The following is a 16,565-nucleotide window of genomic DNA, read 5'->3' as shown; positions in this document are numbered from 1 at the left end:
AATTATTTCGCGTGCAATCGTACGCTTTTGAATAGTTAAAAGCATGTAATATGTTTATAAAATATTCAGAAAAAATTTAAAATTTAAATTTACAACATTATTTTCATTATGCTTCACGAATTAATAAAAATCACACGTATTGATATTTTTTTCGGAATGTACCCATGACATCTACTAAGTACCTATTATGTTTTTTGATTAATATGTTAAAAAATTAATAATTTACATAAAATAAAAAATAATTACAATAATAATAAAATAATAATGATATATTATAGTGACCGTCATGTTGGATAACAATAGAACATGCACATAATACTAACTATTGTATATAGATATTATATGGTTTGTGTGCTGAAAATAAATAAGTAGGTACATAGGTAACAGTGGTAAGACGTAATAATATGATGATGTGTAAGTATAAGTACCTATATTGTATAGAGCATATAGAGGTATGGTATAAACGGGTGGTCAAACGATTGTGGGATGACGGTGGATATACCCCTCATGACCTTTTTATTAATATTAATATTTTATAATAACATTAAATAATATTGATATTTTTATAAAAAAAAAAATAATGGGAACAATAAAACATTGTTTTATAATCTGATAAAATATGAATATTTACCTATTTAAACAATGAACTCTATTCAAGTTACATATGTATATGCTGTACCTACTTATTAAATGTGCTTTTGGCTAAAAGAAAATATTTCAATATTTGTTTAAAATATACGAAATAACTAATAAATATTAAACTATCAGTTCAAACATAAAACATTTTTATCATAATTTATAAAATATAAATTTTTATAATTGTTTTCGTTTCTTTTACAGCTGAATCAAAAATATGATAAAAATGTTAATTTAAAACTTTAATATTTATAAATTGCTTAATTATGTTATTCTTGATTCATCTCAGGTTTTAAACGATTTAGTAATTTTCGCGTAATTATTACTAAAACTTTTTAGCTGAAGTTTTTTTAATCGATGCAACTATCTGTAATAATGTTTGGGTTATATTTTTAGAGATCAAAGTGCGTGTTAAAAAATGAGCGTTGTCCACTCGTCCGTCGTCACAAGTCACTATGACAAAAAAAATCATTTGACCACCATTGTTGATCTATAAATGATATCATTATCTATACCAATTGTTTTTTGTCTCTACAATATTATGATAGACAGACGCGCCAGTATTACATTTTTGTAAAAATCTAATAATTACGCGCGCGCGACAGGTTATAGTTTTGCGAGCGTAGAAAAAGACTATCGCAACACTACGACGGCGTTCGCATCCCCCCTCCCACCACCGTCTCGTTATGCGAAGCCACCCTCTCCGCCCTCTCCGCCGTCGAAGCCGCCGCCGCCGCCGCCGTCGCCACCACCACTCACTAATAAGCGCAGCGTTATCGCGGATGCGATGATCTATTTTTACACTCGCCTAAACTCCGTCCGTCCCTGCTGACGACGAGTCGTCCGTGTCCGCTCAGTCTCGCGCATTCGCTTTTCTTCGACTGTTACATCCGTATCCGTATCGACGACACACACAAAGGAGTGTGTAGGTACGGCGGTCATTGTCGGATACTGTTCAATTTTTTTTTTTTTTTTTTCATGTTCCCACCGAACCTTATTAATTTGTCGATAATAATAACGCCATTGGAATAATAATAATAATAATATTGTCTTTAACGCGACGACGAGAATCTCGTTTTCCCCTCTGTCCGACAATATTATTATTATTATTATTATTAGGTAAATCATTTATTTTAAGAGATGGCTCATTTCCGAAAAACCAAAAAAGATCACAACAAAGCGTTCGTCATTTCAAGAAAGGTAAGTGCGTTTTCATTTCGCTCGCGTATCAGTCGTGTTTGGTAATATTATTTTTATGGGTGAATATTATATTTGGTGTATTTTATAGACGGCAATATTTTATTAACGCGCATCGATCAAATAAATTGTGATTTCTTCCATCGAATCATGAAATCATAGTATCAATTTTTGCTAGTAATGATGTATAAATTGTTATAAACAAAGTTGGCCAAAAAATACTAAGTACACACGAATGTTATAAGTTTTGTCATGTGTAAACACATTCTTAATAGATTTTTTTCACTTTATTATTATTATTTTTTACTTTTAACAATTAAATATGTAATTACTATAATTTAAAATCAATATAAAATAAAATCTAAAAGGAAAAACAATGACAATATTATATTTTATTGGGATGCTATTAATCTGATTTAACACTGTGTTAACTAAAATACCTGTTTAATACTAATATATTTTATTGATTTATTTGTGTAAAAATTTAATTGCATTTACAAAAAACTCGAAGTAAACACATAATGATTTTCCATATTATGCAATTGTGTAAAAAAGTTATTGCAGGTATGGTAAATTAAAAAATATTAGTGAAAAATGAAAATTGTTAGACTATATCAACATTTTTATGTAAAAATGTATGGATAGGTACACAATAAATATTAATAAGCATAAAATTGAAAAAGTAAAAATACGATATATGGAAAAAATAAATGTATTTTTGTATCTTAACGAAAATATGAAAAACATTTTTCCAAAATCAATGGATCTTGAATTATTTTTATTAATTTATATTTGTAATACAATCCATATTTTGATTTATAACGTTTTTAGAACTAAGCGTTTAAGGTAAAATTAAGGTATCATTTTTATTTTTTATTTTTGAAAAGAGATTAATGTACATTAATTTTATAATTGTATGACTAAATATGTTTACATACACATCTTACTTCGATATTTGAACTAGTATGATCCTCTTAGCTAATAGTAGTGGTTTCCCGATACTCTTTATGCTATTCATATTTATCATCTAAAACTGTACAAGTTAAAATTTTAATTTAAATTTAATATAATATAAGTTATTGTTTTTAGTACAGCCACTTTATTACTCACACAATCCCATTATTTGAGACATGTACATTATACATTATTATTATTATTAATACTTATTGCAGGATATTATAGCTTACTACGCGATCGAGTATTAAATCAAGCTACTCTATATTAAACTGGTATTGTTAATATTTTTATGTGTTTAGCTTAGGTTAATATTCCGCTAAAAATAGTAAAAATTACTTTCTACGACATTTTGTTGATGCTTATTTAATATTCAATAATAATGTGCATTAAATCACGTTTTTATTGTCAAATGTGATTAGGCAATTATACATACACATCTGTAGATAAAAATATACCACTATTATACATTAATGCAAACATTATTCTGCACTACGATGAAATGTATTTGTATTAATTTGTTACCTACATCGAATAGTAGGTGGTACACGTAAAATATACGCATGCATATGTCACATAACAATTACATCTAGCTGAATCTCATCACGAATCTAAATATCATGTATTAATTTATGTCCAAACAACGAATGATTAAGCGAATTTTAAAATAATAATTTTATAATAAATTTTAATACTCACTACAGCGTCTATAATTAAATGTTTTCGTTATTGTATTTTTTTCTCTTATATTCTATAGCTTTTGATCAAATTTAATGGTCCTTACATTTAGGTTAATAATATATATAGGTATAAAATATGTCTGAAAGTATGAAAAAAATAACGAACCAGATATGTATTTCTATCAATAAACTCAAATACTTTATTTCATTATCTATCTTAATAAATTATATCATAAACAACATAAACCATTAAAATATTAAAGTAATTATGATTACTTGTCAACCGACAAGACGTAACTAATTTTATACCTACTCTTTTTGAGACGTTTTAAAATTTAATATCTCGAAAACTTTAGCCATAAATTATTATGGTTAATAATTAACAATCATTCAGAACCTAGATCGATGATAGTTATAAAATGAAAAAAAAACATGAAGTTAAAAACGCGTTCTTTAATTCAAAATTGAGTTTTCTGTGGAAAAAAAGTTTTTATCAAATATTGCCCTTAATATTGCCATTTGCAAACAAAGTATAATATTATACGCTGCGGGATTGTGCACGAATTTTGATGGTACCTATTATGAACCTTATTATCATAATATATAATATGATATTCCTATTATATTTTGGACAGTGATTTTTGAATTCATATACGAGCAGATTACCTGCAGACAAATTCCATAAGGTATGAAAAAATGCACTTACAAGTTTCAACTTTTTTAGTTGAATAGTGAAATTAAACTATTTATTGAAGTTTAAAAAATAAGAACAGACTTTTATTGAAAATTTCGTTGTGTGTATCTTACGGAAAATATTTCTAAGAAGGATAAGTTTTTATTTTTCAATATAATTTAAAAACGACTTTGACGCCACTGGCAAATTGGTATACATATAAAAAAACCAATTTTTACAAAATTATATATTTTACCTTTAGGCTTCTATCATTTTCTTTAATTAATTCTTATAAAGATGAAAAAGTACATAACCAAGCCTACAAAATAACATAATTATTTAAAATAAATCATTTTTAAGCAAATAATAGATCCATAGAAACTTGAGTTATAGTACTATTTGTCTATTTATTTTATACATTTTCTTGATTTTGTATATTCAATATTATATGTTAAAATTTAGTAAATATATTATTATTTGATAATAATATGTTTGAAATGTACCAATGAATGTTAAATCTAAAAAGTTAACATTTTTTGATTATCGGTAATGGTAATATATTTTGGATGTTGTAGGTACCTTTGAATTAATTATCCTTTATAGGATATTGAAAAGTAAGTGAAAATTGTGATTGTTATAAATATAATGGCATCATTATATACTCGTATTATAAAAGAATTAAACCTAGAATTAAATATAATATTTTCCTATATGAACACACGAAAACATAATATGTGGGTGATGAATTTTTTTTTTATAAAATACTTTTCTTTTGATCAGTTACTATTATATTTCTGTGACCTTCTTTGGGATATGTGTTTTTCTTTGGGTCACTTATAAAATGTATAATGGCTAGCTACTACAGTCAATTGCTATACAATAATATATATTATACTCAAAATTGTGGGATTTTAATGCACTAAAAAGAAATAAAGCAATAAAAACAATCTAAAAAAATATAATTCAAAATCTACAGACTATTAAAAATACAGAGTATAAAGGTAAAACTAACTTTATTTACTATTATATACCCGTATATATACCTATATAATGCCTGATATTCAATTATTATGATCAAAACCAAAATTTTAGTATCTGTAGATGTTCATGTTTAATGCACGTTTGATGTTTTCCGATTTAGATATATATTTGGTATTTTCAAACCGGAAAATAAAAATCACACGTCATTGTAAAATCAATATACTCTTTTACCCTCTAAATCTGAAAAATATATACCTATCCATTTGAAATATAATAGCATACAAAATGTCTGTCTATCATATGTTATAATTATATACTAAAATACTAAAACACTTTTTTTATATATAATCTATTAAATATTTAATTAAATACTCATATTCACGGTATATAATATTATTATGATCTTGATTTTGTAGCGCCATTTACCCCTAAAAATGTCCGTTCAATACCTATATTATTTTCCTCTCGATTGTCCATATTATTATTATTATATGTTCCATTTCTAGTCGTACACCGTGTTGATTTCATCTATCATCTATAATACTACCTACCCATACTTATTAGTTTTTTTTATACTTTTTAAGCATAATTTTTGTTTTTTAATTCTTTTTATCATGTTTATCAATTTTTATCAGTAAAAATTATCGGATCAAGCTTACAAACTACCTTTTGTATTTCATGAAAATATGAAATTTATTTCCGGGATGATTTTACGACGAAAAAGATAATCGCGGGCCCAGTTTACGTCTACTTTACATGTTCATCCCCCCCCCCCCAATTTTCTTCGTTGATAATGAATTTATTCAAAATTTGATTTCGGAATTTTTAAATATACTCAGGCTTCTTTTTTTAAGTTCTAGAATTTTGCAGTTTGTACTACTTAAGGAGCATATTGTGGCGATAAAATTCTGGTTTTCATAATATGATAACTTCCCTTTCTTACTATTAATTATTAAGTGAATAATTCTTTTAAAAATAATTTAGATGTACCTAATTCAGAATTTGAACGAGTATCTAGTATCTCAGTTATTAAAATATTTATACTAAAGATAATAATGTTTAAAAATAAAGTGGTAGTACAAAAATATGAAACGGACATAATATTGAATCTAGTACATTCATTATACTGCTTTAATTGTTTTTAAAATTATTATTAATGTTGACAGATTAAAAATAATTTTAATCACCAAAATGATAATTATCATAAACTTATCCTTACTATAGGTACACATATTTCATTAATTCAAAAGCTACTGGTATGAATCATGATTTTGATTTAACAAAACGTTTAAAAATAATTTGTTAATAATATTTTAAAGGGTGGTAAGCGTTCGTTAAAAAGAAAAAAATAGAAGTTGTAGAAGTTAAAAATTAGATTTTAATTAAATTTATTACTAAAGAAAAAAACTAGAATAAGCATGCTTGATAAATCATTCTGTAGATAGTTATATTATTTATTCGGTGTGCTAAATATTACACATTATTATATTTTGTACTGTAGACACTAGGCAGTTAGTTAGTATCTATTATTAATACTTCATTTAATGTACTCAACACTAATTTCTTATTTTCTAAGGGTGATTTATTTTTGGTAAACAAAACAATTATAGCGTTATTTTATACATCATGACATATTAATTTAAAAATTGTTAAAATATGCAATATCAATAACGACACGCGCAAGTATAATTTCCTGAATATTAAAACATAAAAACAGTGGGTATTAGATAATATTAGTATAAAGTGTATGTATACACTATACGTGGTACAAAATTTAATAATTGTAGTGGTGTTTAAGTATTGTACTTTTAATTTATTACCAACAACAGGTACCTACATAATCAATATACGCTTTATGAGTTGAGTACACAAGCAATGCATAGTATATAATATTTAATTTATTTCCTCGCTAAATAATGTTCGTTAAATTAACTATATAAAGCTTAAATTTCACGTTCCTTCTCAATTTATTTTTCATAATAGGTACTGCAAATTGTCTGCGTCTTATTAGTTATGTTAAGACTTTAAACGTAACACAGCACTGTATATTATGATAATATGAGGTAGTTTGTTCGTAATTCTTCATGGATTATCTGCATATTTCGAAATCAGAGAACCTCTGTTTACGTCATAAACATTAACCTTGAGAGTCATTTTAAAAATTCCTTTTTTTTCTATGTTTTATCTCCATCTTTAAATTTAGCTTTTTAAATGTCATTTTCAGATGTACTTCATGGTCAAAATAAACTTATAATGTATTTAAGAGACTCTATTTTTGTTTGAATTTGAATTAATTAACTTTGTAAAATTATCAATAGTATATATACCATGTTTTAATTAAATAATAAGTTTTAAAATTCTAGATGTCGTATGAGTTAGATCTCTGAAAGAAGATAATTACATAATCGGTATTTATTATTCACAATAGTGATAATAATGTTAGTATAACAACTAACGATGTTTTCTTTGATGAATAATTAAAAAAAAAAAAATTTAAATATTGAATTGCTTTCTATTCTAATTCTCAATTGTACAACAACACATCAATATTTTTTATAATATATATATAAAATATCAATATACCTATAGTTCATATTATATTATGTAGTTGAGTTGTTATCTTTTTATTAAGTTACCGAATAAAATATATGCACTCAATTTATTTCATTTCCATCAGCAAAATCTACTCAATAAGGGGTTTGGTATATCCGATGAGGAAAATATTTGTTATTTTTTTTTTTATAAAGTTTTTATTTTTGCCACAAATATCATTTGATGATATGATAATGATATCATTTGATTGACGTTTTTATAGAGACAATGATTGATATGATAACTTGTCTGACACAATATATAGTTGGTGATTAAACTTTATAAAATTGTACACATAAAGTAAGTAACTCAAAATAAATGTAAATTTAATTTTTCAATTGAAAGTCAAACGTCGATAATCTTTTTAAAAAGAAAAAATTGCGAATTTTAACGATATCACCACTATTCAGGAAATTTGAAAATAAATTAAATAGTGGTAGGTTGTATGATATAAAATTATATTACGTACCTACTTACATTAATTGTACCTACTTCTTACACTTTTACAGTTTTATACTATATTGTCATGGTATAATAGTTAAAATTCGTTAAATAAATTAGTCATAAAATTATCAGAACTTATGAATTAATGGCTCATCGTGATGCACTAGAAATAAATAAAAATATTACTAATTATGATGTATAGATACGTACATCATAAAAATAATTTTAAAATATACTATGTCGAGACTTCCTCAAAAGTTAATTTAAACATGATTCACCTGCGTGTAAAATACAATAAATACTGAATGTTTAAGAAGAGCGGGGGAGGGGGAGAGTACACCCGTCGTTTGTATTGTGAATGTTGGGATATTTTACATAATCACATTATTACCTAATATTATTACCTACCCATATACTTTTAGTTTTCACAATGATACAAACCAACTTTTTTTCTCGGTATTATAGAGAATTATTAACCATTTGATGTAATTTATCAATTAACCCAGAGGTTCCCAAACTTTTCATACTCGTGGTGCCCTTTTAGAACTGAAGTTTTCTCACGGCACCCTTAATAAAATTTACGACCTTTTTTTCATCGTAAAATATTGTTGTTTATTTTTAGACCAGATAACATAGTCGGAAGCGAGGCACAGCCACGGCTCCCCTGCCAACACACCGCGGCGCACAGTTTGGAAACCTCTGAATTAACCAATAAGTGCCGTTTCGTTAGTTTTTGTTAAATTTATTCCTGTGGAGCAACTAGCAAAGAACCAAAACAAATTATCTATGGACATGTTTGTGACCTAGACTATTTATAATCAAATCTTTTATTGTATTAAATTTACTTCATAAAAAAAGAAAAATATTACCTACAATGCTACACTAATATTATAAAATATATTTTTAAAAACAATGAACTCCCAAATGCCACGATAATTATTTTCTCACTTAAGTAATAATAATAATAATAATATCATTACTATACAACATTTTACATATATCAGATATCATAGTATCATACTCTAATCTGGGCGTCGATTAATGGAAATGCCGCGCCCATATCATATGTATTATTAATTTATTAAATTAATTTATTGTAAAGACACGAACATTAAAAAAATATACTGTGAATATATTGAAGTGTTGGTCTCGATTTGCTTTCATTGATTTCCATTATGTAATTATTACTTATTAGTTTAATAAAATTCACTTATTACAATATTCTGAAATCAGAACTTCAAGTTGTTTATATATATATAGTTGTCGTACGTAATTTAATACTCTCTCTTGTTCCATTAAATTTTTTAATATATATAAGTGTTTAGTGTTCAGCGGTTTTAACTTTTTAATTTGTATAATGGTAGTGTGCACCTTGAAATCCTTACTTGAATTCTCAGATCATATTCCTATTAAACTCGAATCATAAACTTATACAGTGATCAGATAAAAGTCATATACATCCCGAAACGCATCTAATTAAAAAAAAATTCTAAATTTATTTAAAGAAATCATTCAAATGTTTATAAATGTGGTGTTGTTTTATAATTTTTAACATTGAAACTATATCAAAAATTAATATTTTACCTTGATCGTGTTGCAGCATTATCCTGGCCACTTGAGTCAATATTGTCTCTGTTGCTGATGATTTTTTTTTTTCAAATCAATGATCGTCCAACTCCCCCCAAAAAATGTAATCGTGATTTTTTAAAATTATTGTTAAAAAAGTGAATAAGTGGGTATAATATCTGAGAGTCATTATAATGAATGTGTTCAATTTGAATTGCACATGAAAAACGATTCTGAGCGTAGACGGTCGATTTGTCTATTATACTCTATAATATTACTAAGTACTCAGTGGGTATATTTTATGATATTATTATGATTAAAGTAGATTTTACTATATTATAGGCATTAGCACAACTATTATAGTAGGTTAAAATCATTTTTGTCGAAAAATTGCATGTGAAAATGTATGTATGTGTTTTTTAACTAAAATTATATAAAACCAATTCTAAAAGTTTCAAACATATTTTTAAATTACAACAAAATAACTAAAATCGTTATTCTTGGTTAAAATATGTAATTTCATCCAAATTCATCCAAAAAACTGTGTTTATGTATTTTTACAATTTTTTGGTCTTAGAAATAACTACTTAAATGCAACCTTGTATTGAATTTTCATATATTAGATTGAAAAATAAATCTTTATATGAATTTCTAACATATTGTTAGAAAAGATTTACAAATTTTTTAAGAATTTGAAATATAGCTGTTCATAAAAACTATTGTGGATTCATTCTTAATTTTTTTAAATTTCCGCTTTCAAAGTCTTATGAGGAACCTTGTAATTTTGAAGTTTTTTCAATCAGTTAAAAAAAAATGTTATGGGCATTAATTTAAAAAAAAAACTAATAACAATCGAAAATTTCATATGCCTATATAATAGCAGCTTAATTTGAGTCAAAATATGTTGATAATCTTTGATAATCTTATAGTGTATAGAAAATGCTAATTCAGCCATCAACGTAATTTTTTTTACTTATACCCAAAACCAAAATATATTTTTTAGAACCCGATTTTCAGTAACAATTCTCGTTTTTTATTTTCTTTTTACTATTAGAAACTGTTGAGAATTTTCAATTTTAACCTCCCAATTGCATCAACTAAATTCATTTTCCTACTGGAAAATATAGTGAAGTTGAAAATCGAAGCTTAATTTCTACCGTTTATCGTCTAAACAGACGCAAATAAAAAGAAAGCCACGCATCATTGTAAAATCAATACATTCATCGCTCCGCTCAGAATCTAAAATAACTAAAAGGGTACACATGAACACATATTTTGTGGCTATACCCTAACGTGACTATAGAGTCTATAGTATAAACGGTATTTCTTGTGTTTAATATAAGTAAAATACGTGCCCGCAAAATTAGACCACCAACTTTATATTCGATTAGTTCGAAAAATATGTCAGTATTAAAAATATATCAGTCAATCAAATATTATAAGCTAAAATCATTACGGGGGCCAACTTCATACATCAGCGCTTTACAAGTTTTTTTTCCAGCCCCTTAATTTTCAATTATCTGCAATAAATTAATATATTTAAATTAATCGGACATTTTGTTAAGAAGTAAACAGTAATTAATTTTGTTAATTATATTAATTAATAATTCTTATAAGAGTTTGTTAAATAAATGTACCTAAATATAAAAGTAATCAACAATAAATTTGTTTATTAGGTACCTATATTATTTGGCTAATAATAATTCTTATTTTTTAAAGTTTGTTAAATATCTTAAACATATAACAATGATCAACATTACCTATAGCTATAATATTTTGCTATACTCATTTACATGAGTTGTTTTTTTGGCTTCTTGAGATATGATGATAGATATAAGCTTTTATGTAATGTTCAGTTTACAGTTAATAAACTATAGATTGTTAATGAATGTAAAGGGTAATAGTCGTCTTATTTAAATTTAGACCTTTTATTTCCGCATTTATTATTGTATGTTATAATTTTATAAGTATAATACTATTTAATAAGTATTTAGGTAGACATACCTACTTAACATTACATGTAAAACTTGTTTGTTTATGAAAATGTTCTTAATTAATTCTCACTTGTCCATTTCGACTAAGTTAGGTGAATTAAAATGTATACGTCTTACGTATGTTCTGATTCTAAGTATCCTTATAATGGGTATTGTACCAATATAATACTGGTATTGTACCTGTGCATTGTGTTTTTCGTTGAACAAAATTGCCTTTCTAACATAGCAAATAGTATAATAATAATGTAATAATGTTACATATTTGAATACCTCCAGTTCGAATAATTGTACTACGTTATTATTATAATAGGTAATTGCATTTAACAGTATTTTGACACGTGTAAAATAATTAATACGATGGTTGTAATAATTATTATGCATTGCACTTTCCACTCCTACGCCAGTATAATTTAATAACTAAACATGCCACAAATATTTATCAGCATCGTGCTAATAATTGTCCATTTTGTTGCCACTGCAGTGATTATTTTGTTTTGATTTTATGTAAATCGTTACAAGACAATATAATAGGTACAAAAATGTTTTTATATTTTACTAATTTTACTAACTGTTGGTCTAGTGTTGAATAGCAAAAATGTGGGTATTTTTTCCACAGTTGTTAAGTTTATACTTCAAAATGCCCTTATTAAAATGAAAATATTTTCAGTATCGAAAATCAGAAATAATAGCTCACTTGTACGTTGTAAAAACAACGAATCGTCAATGAGAAAATTTAATAAGCTACCTAGGTAAACATTTCAATGACTTACTTTTGTGTACCAATATGATGAAAAATAAATGAATTATACACTATTATTGCTGTTTTATTTATACCCGAAGACGACGGTCGTGGAAGACCATTAATAAAAAAGGCATTTATAGAACAAATTTGTAGCCCTAAAGGACGTCGTAAATATATACTTATTAGTTATTAATAAAAACTGAAACCCGGCCACACTACTTTATTGAAACGACGACAATCCATAATATTACTAACTATATTTTATTGTACATAAATTAACATTATTACTTATTTATAAGTAATTTATTTTAGTATTTATTTTAGTATTTATTATGATATCAATAATTATAAAAGTATATTATCATAAATGTTTTACATTTATAAATAATTATTAATGACTTTTGAGTCAACTTCAACTTACAGTAAACCGGTGTGAAATTGGTTACTCAGTGGTATAAATACGCAATAGCTTATAATGCAGTTCTAAATATTTTAAATTATATATATTTGCATTCATTTTGTAATTAAAATTAATAATCAACAAAAGCAGCATTGTTTTTCACTTTAATCACAATTGCTAAAATTAATTTTGAAACATCACTTGAATTTTAAATATCCTCATCACCAAAAAATCAATGAGTTTTTAAGCGAAAAATTTGAGCTTTTCGTTATAAACGTGAAATAAATTGTATTATACCTACCTACTTCACAGTGATACCATTACTCATTAGAATTATTAGATGTATCTATTTACAACTATGATCATGTATCGTCATCCCTTCGATAATTATTTCAATAATAATTGAGGGTAGTTTTTCTTTGAAAATATTTTATTTTATCATCGAACAATAGCCAATTTTATTCTTCATTAATGTATTAAATGAAAGAACACTAATAATAGTGTTGAATTCTAGGCCTCCTCTTTGTGCAATTTCTTTTGTATAAAAATCCATGTAATATAATCATTTGCAGCCATATTTTGAATGTTAGAAACTAATTTTGCAGTGTTGCTAAATATAGAACAAACAATTAATTATCAACACCATATAAATTAATTATTTTATCAAAGCATGGTAAGGTATAGGTACTTAATTCAAAACTGCAGACAGGCATGAAACAAAACATACTTAATTTTTGAGAGAAACCTTTCGGTAGGTATATTATATACTCATCGGTATAGTATCATATTAGAACCTACATAACATAACAAGGACAGTAACAAAGACAGAAATTGCAGGGACCAAAAAAATAATCATGAACAAATCTAGTAGTGTAACAGGATTAAATCATAAATTCTCTAATTGCATTTTAGTAGAATGTGATTGTAAAAGTAAAATTAAGAGGACGCTACACCCACATGTGTTGTCTTCGTCTTACAATTGCATAACAAACAAATTTTACGCTCAGCAGATCATGTTTAGCTACGTTAGTTTAAAATCTAGATTGAATCGACCTCTCATAAAAATTAAAGGTAACATTATTTTCGAGAGCTTCTCATGGGATTTTTATATTTTTATTTTAAAACGAGTTATGTGTATTTTAAAATTGTAAATTGTTTGTATATCTTAAAACACTCACTTTAAAATTAAAATATAATTAATAAAAAGCCTACGAGAAGTCCTCAAAAATAATGTTACCTTTAAGGTGTTTGAATTTCGTATGAGAAAAAACAATCGTCGGCCCCATCGAAAGAATAGTTCACCACATCACTAGATTAATAAGGTAACAATTTAACCTAGCTTAATTCTAATAAGCCTATAGGACTCGGAAGTTATACAACTTAAAATCAATAAAATATTCAAATTTCAAATTTCAAATATACAAAAAAAAAAAAATGTATCAAATAATGTGCAAAAACCAATTATTCAAAATTCGAAAAAGAATAATATAACCTATATTAGTTACATAATAGTAAACTAGTATAATACTACTCTTTTTTATTTTAAATATTATTAAAATAACTATAATATTAATAATAAATTATTGGACAATAATAATAATACGTTGTCATAGGGTATACTGTATATCAAGCAATAACAAAAACACGATATTATCATAAGCTTTGTAAAATTGTCGAAAAATTTTCTTTTAGCTAATTTTCCAAATCTTTAGAAGAAAAAAGTTAAATACATGTTAAATAATTAATAGTAAAATAAATTAGGTACTAAGCGAAAAATGTTGAAAAAAATATTAAATATGATTCATAAAAATCTGAAATTACTTACTAATTGAGAATGCCTAGTTCCTATCCATATATTATTCATTGGAATTAATGAAAATATGCTAAAAAGTAATATGCATTTTAATTGTTCACGTCATCATGACATCGCTGTATACAGTTGTCATTCTAGTATCTGCTGTCATCTACATATAAATCGAGAACATCTACAAAAACACAAACTCCTAAAAACTACTGAAACCTGCTGTATAAGAACGCAACGCAATGGTAGCCTATTATTTATAAACAGTGCTTATTGCTTACAATATACCTATACCTATATGGTATACAACCCGTATTTATGAACGTATAATAATAATATGTGACATTGCGGCCGTATTTAAACTCTTTATAGTTGACGAAGAATTCAAGAATGTATTATCTCATACATTGCAGCTGCAGGCTTCTCGAATGAGCACTTTATTAAGCGCATACCTACCTACATATATGCACATACTATATATATATATAATATATAAACACACGATATATTAATACTTAATCCTATTACGGAGGGGCTTCTAAACTTTATAAACACAGAGAATACATGATAAACTTTAACACCAATGGATCATTACCCATCGCACTATAAAATACTTGCACATTATCTAACATAATAACAATAATATTATATTGTATTTTATATTAATACGTACGAGTCTTGTCACATTTATATTACACCTGTATAGGTATGGCTATGGCTGTATATTATTATCGTTTTTACCACGATTCGTTATTCGACAATTCGACACTATTAAGTACGATAATAATAATTAACAGTTTAACACACTCTGAATCAGTATAGGTACTTATTATTATTATTGGTTATCTTCTACCTATATTATGTCACCTATTAAATTATTAGTTATTTATACGGCTATACGATTATCCACGACATTTATTGGTTATGTAGGTATGAAATATTGCCTTCTATAATTAATGATAACAAATGTCACGTCATGTCATCAGTAATTTTCTAAAATTATTTAATTATTATATATCGTTGATGTTTTTATACCGTAATAGGCAACATGGATGATTTATGGGACTCGACTTTAACAAAAAATGACGTTGTAGATTTATTTCAATTTTCAATTCGAATTTTACAATCAGGTACAATTTAAACATACAATGCATCGTGCATATTATGATATTAAAAAGTTGCAATTAAAAAAGAAAATGATGCAAGAGTTAAACAAAAAATATCTCACATAGAAATGGTTGAAAAAAAATTAAATGTTCATTGTATAGAAATTGAATAGTTGCTAATCTGTATAGCCGTTTATCATTGATAATAGTTGTAATAATATTGTCTTGTGTTTGGAAAGAACTTCATTCGTGAACGTACCTTCACTGCAGGCTCATGTTCATTTCATATATTTTAGTGAAAGATAAGTACGTGGACGTCATTCGTTTTTTTCAAATTGAATGTGAACGTGATCGACGTTTATACTTTTTAATGAACTTGAATCATTTTTAAGACGTTAAATTATTTAACATTTAATAAATTTGTGATTAAAATGTATTGATTAATTATATTACCTAATAATGTTTTCTTATATAACTCCTTTTATTTATTGCAGGTAGAACAATGCAAACATTATTACACTGGAATGTGCTAATAATATTGTAAGGATGAATAATTTTGTAATTTTGATTATATTGATCTATTATACATTTAAACAGCTAATTGTGTCAACACAATTAATATCCACACAATGTTATAATATTTCATAACACTATGAAATAAGCAATTAATGTTAATAAATAGATACAAAATACTAGGTACATCCACGTTTACCTCTAAGCACAAGATACGCGATCGAAACGCTTGTAAGGCGTTTTGTGTAGGCAATAAAAATATTTTTTTCGTACTGATCGTGTACTG

At 25.9% G+C, this 16,565-nt stretch overlaps 1 protein-coding gene across 1 annotated transcript in view; it reads left to right on the top strand.

Moving 5' to 3' along the window:
• The first annotated feature begins 1,510 nt into the window (after positions 1 to 1,510).
• The window catches only part of LOC107168906 (voltage-dependent L-type calcium channel subunit beta-3-like), a 78,159-nt gene continuing 63,104 nt past the window's right edge, over positions 1,511 to 16,565 (top strand). The window contains exon 1 of the mRNA XM_015518458.2: positions 1,511 to 1,836. Coding sequence (XP_015373944.1) covers positions 1,777 to 1,836 — 60 coding nt within the window. The 5' untranslated portion in view covers positions 1,511 to 1,776. The remainder of the gene's footprint in view (positions 1,837 to 16,565) is intronic.

Source organism: Diuraphis noxia, unplaced genomic scaffold (assembly GCF_037042655.1).
Source record: "Diuraphis noxia isolate RWA-SAM2 unplaced genomic scaffold, SU_Dnox_SAM2 contig0001, whole genome shotgun sequence".
Classification (NCBI taxonomy): domain Eukaryota; kingdom Metazoa; phylum Arthropoda; class Insecta; order Hemiptera; family Aphididae; genus Diuraphis; species Diuraphis noxia.
This window is presented reverse-complemented; position numbering and strand designations above follow the sequence as displayed.